Source organism: Porites lutea, chromosome 4 (assembly GCF_958299795.1).
Source record: "Porites lutea chromosome 4, jaPorLute2.1, whole genome shotgun sequence".
NCBI classification, from domain to species: Eukaryota; Metazoa; Cnidaria; class Anthozoa; order Scleractinia; family Poritidae; genus Porites; species Porites lutea.
This window is the reverse complement of record NC_133204.1, coordinates 44,238,723-44,250,796: the sequence shown is the minus strand read 5'-3', so window position 1 is coordinate 44,250,796 and position 12,074 is coordinate 44,238,723. Positions and strand designations below refer to the sequence as shown.

General features: G+C 40.6%; 1 protein-coding gene across 1 annotated transcript in view; it reads left to right on the top strand.

The window, feature by feature from the left end:
- Positions 1-12,074, top strand: part of LOC140933729 (VPS10 domain-containing receptor SorCS2-like) — a 38,213-nt gene that overhangs the window by 23,185 nt on the left and 2,954 nt on the right. Inside the window, exons 16-26 of the mRNA XM_073383349.1 lie at positions 440-579; positions 956-1,066; positions 2,033-2,115; positions 3,481-3,569; positions 4,275-4,467; positions 5,139-5,408; positions 6,570-6,682; positions 8,840-8,953; positions 9,078-9,183; positions 9,933-10,059; positions 11,845-12,065. Coding sequence (XP_073239450.1) covers positions 440-579; positions 956-1,066; positions 2,033-2,115; positions 3,481-3,569; positions 4,275-4,467; positions 5,139-5,408; positions 6,570-6,682; positions 8,840-8,953; positions 9,078-9,183; positions 9,933-10,059; positions 11,845-12,065 — 1,567 coding nt within the window. The remainder of the gene's footprint in view (positions 1-439; positions 580-955; positions 1,067-2,032; positions 2,116-3,480; positions 3,570-4,274; positions 4,468-5,138; positions 5,409-6,569; positions 6,683-8,839; positions 8,954-9,077; positions 9,184-9,932; positions 10,060-11,844; positions 12,066-12,074) is intronic.

Below are 12,074 nucleotides of genomic sequence, written 5' to 3'. Positions count from 1 at the left end.
AACTACATTATCCGTACGTTTATCCATGTAAAATTCGGTTATAAGTTCTGGGATGGAACCTGCGCGCTTCCAATAACAAAGAACTAATTGAAGTTTACATTATTTAGGGTAAATCAACAAAGCTAGAGGATAAAAAAATCTCCGTCATCGTTCGCTTGAATAAATGCCGAAAACTACTTTTTAAATTTTTGTTCAGATTATTCCAAATAGAAGGACCAGAGAAGTGTATATCAGTGTTGATTTCCAACAATTTGGTTCCTCGATCTCTCTATTGTCTGAAATTCTTTTTATATATTTATTATATATATATTCTTGTCTTCGGATTACGAATTCGACTCGCTGGCAATCTGGTTATACTGCCTTTCGATCAATCAACTAACTATATACATTGGATTTAAAACTGCTAGCATTGCTTTCTAATTGACAATTTTTCTCGCAGCGCGCGGATGGCCGTTGTCTGTTGGGACAACACCTGACATATGAACGTCGCAAGTCAGGAGACTGCTGTTTCAACGGAATGGAGTATGAGAGAGAAATCAACATTTCTTCTTGCCTCTGTGAAGCAGATGATTTTGAGTGGTAAGGTCACTTGCTTTAGAGTAACTTATTCCCTTTTCAAATACTATCAGTGCCATAAATACCGTACGTGGAGATAATTTTTCTTAGACTTTTATCCCTTTGTCTCCGTATAAATAGCAAATTGACCTCGAAATTTAAAGTTCTGCTAGAGGCATTGTTTACCCTGCCTTCTGTATTAATCCCCCTGGCAGATCAGTCGTTGTTGTTGCACACACCGCAGTACTTTTCTCACTGTGCTATGAAAAGCGGTCTCGCATATTGCCGTCTGCCTGCTCAGTTATAGATCAATAAAACCATGGAATGTACTGAGAGTTCTACAGTTAAGAGATCAAGGCTACCCTAATTGTATAATAATGTTTTTTTTTTCTGTTCTCAGCGACTTTGGTTTTGAGCATCCTAGCATTGATGAAGTTTGTGTCGCTACCAGTTCCGCCAACCCCATACCAAATCCATGTCCCGAGGGGAAAACCTATCTTCATAGCAGAGGGTGAGGACTATTAGACTGCGAGCAATCCGCTTTTTCTTCAATCAATCAATCAATCAATAATTTATTTACCCACGTTAACTCCTAAGAGCACAAGTGCTCGTTCAAAATACGCACGTGCATTAAAACTACAGTTATAATAAAAATCTAATCACGTTATTTAGAAGAAATTTCCTTGCATGTCTGCAACTTGATACGAGTTCATTTCTGTTGTTCAGGGTCGCAATATTCGGTCTACAAATTATATAGTACTTCTCCCACAGACATGCAAAGAAATTTCTTCTAAATAACGTGATTATTTAAGCCTGTAAGACGTATTTTATTTTTTCCTTTTCAGCGGTTTACTGAAAATTGTTTATCGGTTGCTATGCATCCCAGCCTATTATGAATCGCTACCGTTTTTTCCAAAATCACTCTAAATCACTATAAAACACCATGTATTGTTTCTTTTTGGCAGTTGCCTGATGATTGCTTCTCATGAAGCATAAAACTCTGAGTAGCAAGTAAATGTTTTTGACCTAGTTCAAGTCTACGTATCTATTCAAAGCTCTGGTAAACCCATTGAGCACTTTTTAGTTGATGATCAATTTGAATTTTGTCATCTTATATAAAATCTATGTACACATGAATATAAAAAATTATAAAAATTCCCCCCCAAAATAAAAAATATAAAAATTACAGCTGAGTCGAGCTTAGCTTAGACTTAAAAATATTAACATTATCGGCCAGCTTAACATAGATTTAGTTAGGGGCTTGCGCGCGCGCGACGGCGAATTCACGTCCAATGTAACTCCACGCCTTCCACGTCACGCATCTCTACCAAACCCTAAAATATACAACGCTACTGCACTACTCTCACATCACTATTAAATTCACATAGAAAAACTTCACACACGGCTAGTACATTGACGCCCCAATATACGCTCCCACAGCGTCTTGTTATTGTTGTTGTTACTTTTTTAAAAACAGTTACAGAAAAGTAGCCGGAGACCGTTGTGTGGGGGGAGTGGAAAACACATTCAAGCCGGAGCCCAGGCTTTGTCCAATATCAGGTAAGCTTTGTTAGGATCTGGTGAAGTGTGTTCTCCGCGAGAGGAGGATTAAGTCAGAACGTACCCGCGCGGCTCGGTGGGCTTAACCCACATGAAGCTCCTGGAAGTTTTACTACTGCCTCCCTCCCTCTCCCCCTTGGTGGGACGTTAGTCCTTCGCAGGGTCATCCGTAGCACTATGTCGCTGGTAGCTCCCCGGGGAACTCCCATATGAAAGGGGGGATGCTTGTTGGAAACTTTGGATGAAACCCCTAAAGGAGACCAATCTGGGCGTGGCCCAACCTATTTTTGACCCCTAAAAGAGGCCATTTAGAACTTTGATTACCTGAATCGAATAAATGAAACGAATTGAAAATATCTAAATTTTATATTTCTTCGCGTGACCATAACGGCTAATTTGTATAATGGCGTTTTGCCCAGAACACCCTAAGTGAGACCAAAATCCGAAATTTTCACGCCTAAGCTAGACGACGAGCATTCCCGCCCCTCTCATGTGGGAGTTCCCCCCGGAGATATTCCACACTCCAGAAACTACAAGGAGAATGGGTGAAAGCTGTCCGCGCAACGATATCTGGGATCGTGTGGGTGGACAAGCGTTCCTTATGATTTCTTGATGGCCGCCTTGAATACCATCGACAAATCATAACTAACACTTTTCCACTCAAAAGATCCCAAAAATCACTTCACCCAAAGCTTGTACCCATTCTCCTTGGATTTTGTGAAGTGGGAAATAGTATCAACGTCAACGTGGGGCGGCTGCAAAGTCAACCACACCTTTTCTCCGCTCGTTTCGGTGCGCTGTGAAAACTGAGCAATTTGTCTGCCCTTAAGAATCTAGGGTTATCTTCGTGTTCCGGCAGCAGTCGTTTGATGTATGTGAGAGAGACAGAGGCTCGGCCAGATCTTCACTTCCCGCGAATTCACTATTGGAACACATTGGGCCGGCGTAGCGCATGACATGATAATCGTTCAGTGTACGCTCTTTAAATTACTGCCTCTGTTGTCCATGCCTGGTTTCCATAAAATCGTCCGCTCTTAGCGGTTGCCCCGATTATTGGGCACGATAATTACGCGAATATAGTTTAATAGTGGCGTTTTTGCTGTCGTCGTCGCTCCCTTTTAGTTCTATCCAGGCCGGACTGTGTTTGCCTCACTAGTAAGGTAACGGCCCTTACTGCTTTAACCATTATAGTCTCGATCCTGGGCACCTTTTGAGACGGTTCGGATGATGGAGGTGGTCCAACCGATTGTATTATACAGACAACCAGGCTTAAGAGGTGTTGGAAAAGTAACTAGATACGGTTATTCAGTGTTAATCAGCATGTTATGTCTCAACGGTATCTTTCTGTTGTTGATTCTCTCTTAGCACCTGGAGATATGAGTATTGTCTTTAAAGCAAAGTCGGACGCTGTGGAAGTAAACAAGCAAGTGTTTTTCAACCTTAGCCAGAAACAGGTAATTGAGTCCAGTTTATTGTATTGTGTACGGCTGAAGAGGTTTCATGTGAATAGTCACACCATCAGATTTCATCCACTCACTCAAAGGTTAAAAGAGCATATCAGATAAAAAGTATATTGTGAAAGTACTACAGAATAAAATGTGTTACATCATGAGATTTCATCTACCGACTGAGAAGTTAGAAGAACATACGTTACCACAGACTCCTACGTAGCAGTTCTTTGTGTCATCACGCTTCTCCACCCGAAGACACAAAGAATGAATGTGCAGGGAACCAACGGACTCGAGTTTATGCCGTAGTATTACATTCTACATACTTATTGCGAATGTAATTTTACGCATGATAAGCGCGTACATCAAAACATAGCGGCTTTTGCCTTAAGGCTGGAGCTCCCTCAAAGAAGTAAATCTTTGAGGTAGATATAAACTAATTCCCAGTGCAAAAAAGAAAAAAAAATGTTCAAAGCACGTATTCGTAAATATAATCATTTATATTGACATTTTAGGGAATCATTGCGTATTTAGAAATTGCTGCTGCTCCTAAACGAGTATAGGGCTCCGCCAATTTTATTTCAAAATTTAAGTGTATAAAACAGAAACAACCAATCGTTTAAGTTTGACAAACAGCTCACCGCAGGACCTATTTCCGAGGAATGATCTTGAACTCACACACGATAGTGATGTTATGATCTTATCTTACAGGGTTCAAAAGAATCTACGCAGTATACGTGGAACTTTGGAGATAAAGGGCCTTACAGTGAACTTAATCTCACAGGAATAAACCAGGCTAAGAGAGTGTCGTACACTTTCAAAAAGCATGGTCACTTTGTTGTGACTTTGAGGGCAACTAACTCTGCTGGACACTTCGATGTCTCAACTGAAGTCACTGTACTAGGTAGGCTCTTGTCACCGGAGGCGTGCGTTTCTCAAAGCCCCCAAAATATTTCGGTCCCGAAAAACTAATTTAAGTGAAACAAGTCAAGAAATGTGATTTTGAATGAATTTCAAATGGAAACTTTTTAAAAGTTTAGAAGATCGAGAAGAATGCTGGTCTAATATGCCCCAAAACTCCCAAGGAGTCCACGCCGGGACGAAATTGTTCCAAGTCCGGCTAGCGCTCATCCTAAATAAACTGTGAACAGAACATACGCGGAGTTTTCGTAGTAGAAAACCTGATTTGCGCTCACCGACACGGTCTTCTTCACGTTCAAAATGACAGGTCGTAGAATCCCTGGACAAATCATGCCAAAAGTAATCTCGCCCGAACCCGAAGTCGTCTCGCCCTCTTGATTGCTTGACCCAATTCCTTCATTCTAAAGTCAAAAGAGATATTGTGTATTTGTTTTTCCTCAATGTTGACATCAACAAAATTTGCAAACAGACAGAGTTTTAAAATTAATTTAGAGAAGATCATCACAGTTAAATACGCAAGTTAGGCAGTTGCGAAAAGAAAGTCGGAGTTTTGTGAAGACCAAATGGCACTACACGAAAAGGCTGCCGGAGTAATTTCATTTACATTCCCCCACGAAACATTCTGTTACTTATCCCATCATATTCACTGTTCAGATCCCATTACATCATTGGAGATCGATCCCCCTCACGCTGTTGTCATTGGCAAAGAAGTTTGGTTCAACGTAACCCTTTCCTCTGCTAATGAGGCTCCTCGTTATGGCTACGTTTATTTCATGTGGGCGTTTGAACAAAAGATACTTCCACTTCTGACTTGGAAAAGCGAAGTGTCGCATACCTTCATGAACACTGGGAAGTATGAGATAACAGTTACAGCGCATAGTTTTATTGGGACTAAGGATGGAAAAGCCACGGTTACCGTGTATGGTTAGTATAGATCTGTCAAATGGTCTAATTTATATTTACCAAGACTTAAAGGGAAAGCGCTGAATTCTAAGACCCCGTACAGCTTGATGCATTTTTGTTGGAAAATGCATGAACGTTTAGAGAAGTGCTTTTCGAGAACCGGGTTTACGGAATTGAACGTTTGGAGAAATAAAAACGAAGTTCAGCGTTTTAGGGTGAATGAAGAAGACCCAAGGATTTCAAAAAAATGCTTACGTCACAGCTTCTCATAAGTGATGGGACAATAAGGCAGGAAATTATCAGCAATATGTCCGAGAATAGCGTGGGAAGGAATGGGCATCTCCAGAAATGCGTTTCCAGTGGCTAAGAGCCTGTTTACATGGAGGTGAGGGACCCCAGCTAAGTGAGGTAACCCGCTTAAGTGGGTTAACCCACCTGTCCATGTAACCTCTGATTTTGATTTGACCACATTTACGTCAGAGGTGGGGTGACCCGCCACATGTCACCTCATTTATCTGTGGTACTCCACCTCTATGTAAACAGGCCCTTAGTGTGAACAGGTGAAAAAGGATGCGAAAGTACTAGTAGTGACTAGTGACGCGGAGATTTTGATGCGTTCATGTATATTTTACAAATGTTTGCATGCTGGCAATTTCATTGAAACCTTGGGTTAATAGTTATTGTTTTAGTGCGCATGCTGGCAATTTTATTGAAACCTGCAATGCAAGAGCGTTCTTGTTATATTATTTATCCACCTTTTATCAATGTCATGTTATTACGTAGTATACACTCGAGCCTGGCCATGTAAACTTATACTTTTATATTCTGAGAAAGGCCAATATCTATAAGCCTTATGGTTTCTTTTTGGGCTTCCTCACCGCATTGCTTCTGTCTATTTTCTGTATTCTTGTCTTTTTTTTTTTCTGTGATGGAATAAATAAACTAAACTAAACTAAACTAATTTGAGAAAACGTTTTGCAAATGTAATTTAAAAGTGTAGCTGTTGCTTTCAGACTGTGCAACAATGGCTATACTTGTAAATTACACTTGTAAAAGTTTACCTCTATATTAAACGAAAGACCTGTTGTAAGCGATCACTTTCTGACGCCCCATCGATTAATCCCCTGGCGTAACGTCTTTTGCTATTGCTCTTACATTTCGTTTCTCTGCGTCATATTCCAGACAAACTTACCACTGTGCGCCTGTCATTTGATAGTTTATTGGACAGTGTAAAACAACCAACGAAAGAATGGAGGAAATGGTTCAAACGGCAACTGGAAGAGCTTCTTTATCGGGTAATAAATCCTTTTTTAATTCCATCTTAACAGTGGTTGCTAAGTGAATGCTAGATGTTCTCGGCCGGGCGGTTTGTGTAGTTAGAGGGGTTCTTCACTGAATGTTCTGAAACTAAACTGATAGAGGAGAATTCGTTTTGTCACGGTGCCATGGTAGGAAATTTCAAGATGACAACGAACCGAAACGTCACTTAATATTCGTACTGTTTCAAACTCCATCGATCTTATTCAGCTTCTTGTAATTTGTCAAATGTTGGCAAAATTTTCTGGGGGTGGATCCGAAAATAACGTACCTAAGTTGTGAAAAAGAAAAAAAAAGTACTGTAGTGTGTTGACGTACTCCATAAAGCGGGCGTGTGAAATAGGGACCTTAAACAACTACGACAACGCCGAAGACGACAACAACAACGTCAAACAGCAATTGGTTTCATGAGCAAAACAACAGCTTTGCACGTGCATCATGCTTTTTGTACATTTCTTTGACGTCCACTGCACGACTACGACGTGAAACCTGCCAATGCGACGTTTTATGGAGGACGTGGACGTACGACGACAAATTTCCCTTTCTCTATTTGAACATGAATAAAGCCTTTAAGAATTCAACTCCAGGAAAAGTCGCCTACATCTGACGAATAGAGCGGTTCCAAATAGACGCGATAAAGTTTGAAAGGACGCAAATTCATTTTTTTAGTGATGTTTTCACTGCCGTCCTCGTCGTTGTTAGTGAGCTTACGCAACAGGGCGGGAGAGGAAAGACGACGGTAAACCCTGTGTGACAAGCGTGACAATATTTTTGTTGGAAAAAACTTTTCGCCGAACTTCACCCTCCTTTAAACAGATCTTTTTGTAAAAGACCAGAAAACATTAAGGTAAGTGAAGATCACGACAAAACACGCAAGTCATAGCACTGTCACGTTTGTCACACACAAGCGTTTTTCCGTCCTCTTCTGTTTGCCGTCCTGTTGCGTAAACTCACTGTTGCTTCGACGACGACGGCTAAGAAAGGTACAAAAGGGCGTGATGCAAGTGCAGAGTTGTTGGTTTGTTAACATAAGTCCGTTCGCGTTGCCGTCACCGTTGTCGTTGCTGAAGCTCCCCATAGAAGAGTTCACGCTCATAGCTGCATCATGGGTAATCAGGCCAAGATGCCGGGAAATTAGAAGAATTGTCTTAGAATTCAAAGCCCGCTATATTTTCCTGAATTCATATATTTGATGCTTTCTCTTTAAAGAGTAACTTACGAGTTTAAAGAAACAATACACTAAATCTGGAGTGCAAGGAAATCCGTGATCCGTTTTTACAAAACTTTGATTTTCCCATACATTTTCTGTAATTTGACAGTATCAAAGTTACAGAAAATGGTATGGAAAAATTGAGGTTTTCTAGAAACTGATCACGGACGCTTTTGCACTCCAGATTTAGTGTATTGTTTCTTTAAACTCGTAAGTTACTCTTTTCAAAGAGAAAGCATCAAATATATGAATTCAGGAAGAATTGGCTCACTTTGTCCTCGAATTTCCTGCCATCTTGCCCTGATTACCCATAATGCAACTATGAGCGTGAACTCCTCTATTGACTACTACAGAGAATACCATAACATACCATAATGCTCTTTGTTAGTCACCCCAAAAGTTTGCATAAGCATTGTTTTCAGTTTCTCTTGGGGCCATTTTAACTCTCATAGGAAAGTGAAAACAATGCTTGTGCAAATGTTGGGGTCCGGTGACACAATGAGCATCATGGTTTATTATGGTTTTTTTCTGTAGTGGTCAATTCTTGTGGTTCAGAAATTTTGCTACAATGATAACGTGACGTCACACCTCTTCTTTATCAAACTAAGGAAGCAGTAAACCTAACGAAGCGATCAAAGCTCGGAGGAAGTCGAAACGAAGGACAACGCAAGTTTCGGCTGGTGGTGGTTTTGTTTCTGATTGATTACGGACAAAGTGGCGCAAGGGTTTTGAGCCAATCACAAAGCTCATAAGTACAAACACAAACTCGATGTCGTTCTTACGTTAATTACATCCGTACAATTTTCATTTTGTGTATGTCAATCGCATTGACACCTTCTAGTTTACATATTTTCCAATTTCATTCCGAAAAACAATCATTTCAGTAATTTGCTTAGTATTTGTTGTTGTTGTTGCTGCTGTTTAGCTGTTGGACGTTAAAACATCTCGTCTTGAAGTTTGGGTGTCAACCGGTATTTCAACTTATGCAGATGTGTCTATAACTCCAGCCACCGAAGATGACCCCAAAACAAGAAAAGAGGTATGGTCTTGTTTTACGCCAAAAAGACAGTGAATAGAACGCTTTTCAAGTGAATATTTTAAGAATCAAGACAATTAAATGTACTATTAGCAAAGACGGTTTTTGTTCTTAATCTTTGGAACAGCTCGTGGATTTGTTACGGCAGAAAGTCTCTGAAGGAGCGGCTGAGATCCTTATTCCCAAAGATGTTACTATCAGAGTCACTCGTGTTGACGTGCTCCCTGATAAAGGTAACCTACTAGAGCTAATCCTCTGTCTACGTTTTCATATAGGAAGTCTAATTATATTTATGTGTAGGAACTGTAAAACCTTTAAAGTGTTAATTGTAGGAGAATAAAGAGGGATGTGTCCTTGCAATAATTCTAGTACATTTCATAAACATTGCGAGAACATGTAATTTTTCTCGTCTTTTCTTTTTTTTTTTTCACGAATCAGAAAGTGTCTTTCAGTTGTTAGTTTTCCGAAAGTTTCTGAAAGCATTTGTTAACATTCAGAAGATTTCGAGTTGCCATCAGAAGTTTTTTATTGTTTTTGAACACTTCGGTCAACTCTCTGAGCTCTTATGAAATGTTCGGGACAACTTCGTGTCGTGGAATGATGGGTCCAAATCGTCGTTGCGAATCGTCTCGTGTAATATCACCTTTAGCCGAACTTAATTTGCAGCTTTACTTAAAGGTAATAGTGAGTTTACGCAACAGGGCGGCGGGAAGAAGAGGACGGTAAAATGCTTGTGCGTGACAAACGTGACATGGCTTTTCCAGCGTGTTTTATCGTGATCGTCACTTGACATCAATGCTTTCTGGTCTTTTACGAAAAGATCTACCGGTGTTTAAAGGAAGGTGAAGTTTGGCGGAAAGTTTTTTTCAAACCCAATTTTTCGTCACGCTTGTCACGCAAGGTTTGCCGTCTTCTTTCCTTTCCCGTCCTGTTTCGTTAGTTAACTAATGACTGTTTCCAAATACTGATGTTGTATTTTTAGAGTTAAGTGGTGATCCTTTCCCTACGGATCAACATGGATCAGATGGAACCCGCCTGGCGATCGGCATTGGTGTCGGTGCTACTATGCTTGTTATTTTTCTTGTTGTGATCCTTGCCTATTTTTTGAGGTTTGTAGAATGGGTCTTATTGAAAAATATCAGTTTCATTTAATAGACGGTTCAGCTTGGCCAATTTTAGACGTCGGACTTTTCATGAGCCGAACCTAATGCACTGAATTACAGTTTAACCTCTCCACCACGGCCACCTTGGGAACAGACGAAACTGGTAAACAAGAGTCAATGTATGGACAGTCCGCCAAAAATGTAGTCTGCTACAGAGCCGTTTTTAGTGTCGTCACGCAACGTTCCTCCCCACAAAGTTAGTGGGGAGGAGCACTGCGTGACGACTCTAAAAACAGCTGTGTAGCAGACTACCAAAAAAGCGACCGTTGTAGAGAGGTGCCCGTTAGTGGAGGTTCGACTAGTGTAAGCACATTAAAAGTTCGTTGTCTAAACCAATTAAGAACACCTATTTCAATTTGGAATGGCGTGTCCTTTCTCTCCGCCTGGCTCGGTCGGAAATTTCGTCTTTAGAACAACTTTAATGTGGACCATGAGGTTTTCATTTGACGAACCTAATGCCGAATCTAAATTATATTAACGCATTTTGGACTTTGACGACCGTTGATAACGTTTTGGCTTTGGAAGTTTAATTCACTGAACATGTGAAGTTCCAGGTTTGAACTAGCTAGGCTATAGTCCTTAAAAGACGCCATGATTTGCGTTTCGAGTGGAAACTGCTGACAAAAATGATTGGTGTCTCCTAAAAACTATCTTAACTCTATTAGGAACGTTTGTAAAACGGCTACTTAAGTTGGACAGACGTAGTTTTTGAATTTTGGTCGGTCCAAATTCGAATTAAAATCGACTCATAAAAGGTTCGACGTCTGAAACGGGCCTTAGATACTATGCAGCAGCTAACTTAGAGAGTAGTATAGTAAGAGCAGAATTAAACCCTTATTGTCTTTAATTCTTGAATAGACTGTGGTGCGGTCTCATTAGTATGGCCATTTTACAATTGTGTGCTCAGTGCACTGGCCTTGAATAGAAGCAAGGCTGGAGCTGACTTACCACCAGTTGATTATGATTACAGGCTTGTCAATATGAGAATAACGCCATTAGTGCGTAAAAACAAGGAAGGCTTGTGACGAAACAAGGTCATCTCTACCCTCACTTCCATTCAAAGGCAAGGAGCGGTGCTCTGAGCACACACCTTTAGAATGGGCTATTCGCTGGTATCAAGTTATGTTTGAAGTTTTCTCGATGATACCACGTTTCGTGGTTTGAGAAACAGACGAGGAGATCACGATTTTACCAATTTTAGTAAATTACAAACAGAGAGAGCTGTTCCTTTGGTTCCGGAATTTAAAATTCAGAGAATGGTAACTTGTTAGAAAATAACTTTGAATTCCAGTTCCTTTTCCAGGAAATAGAACTAAAACATGACTGTACATATGAATATCCGCCAATTGGGGCGTCATTTTCTTTCCAGTATTGTGAAAAATTTGCGTCCTTTTGTCAAGTCTCTCTTCCTCCGTTGTCCGGGGTGGTGGTGAGGGTTTGGTGGAGGAAGAGAGAGGCCGCTGAAAACAAGGTTAGTTCTTTTGTATGGAAAAAGAGTGGACATAGGGAGCAACGTATCGACGGCAAATATTCAAAATGGCGGCGCGCGGGTAATTGAAGAGCGGAAAAAATCATTTCTACTATCAATATTGTTTTGTTCACAAGCAATGAATTTTCCTCTGACTTTGTGGTAAAAGAACTAGAATTTTGACTTTTTTAAACAATTTTAGGAGATGGTTTTTAATTTTTTATGTAACGAGTGCTCATTAACTTCGTTGTTGCTTTGTTTAGACGCTATCACAGGCTGCAGTCCCGTTACACTCACCTACGCTTGTATAGTGATGGTGGCGAGTTAAGAGACAGGGACCCCCTGATTGAAGATGACGAACAAGCAGATGACGAACCGGCCTTGCACCATCAACCGGGGGGGACGTTACGGTATATAGCACTTCCTACCAATACTGATCCCGATCCAGAAAGTGATGATGAACTCATTGATAACTTTCAGCCAGGTAAGTAAC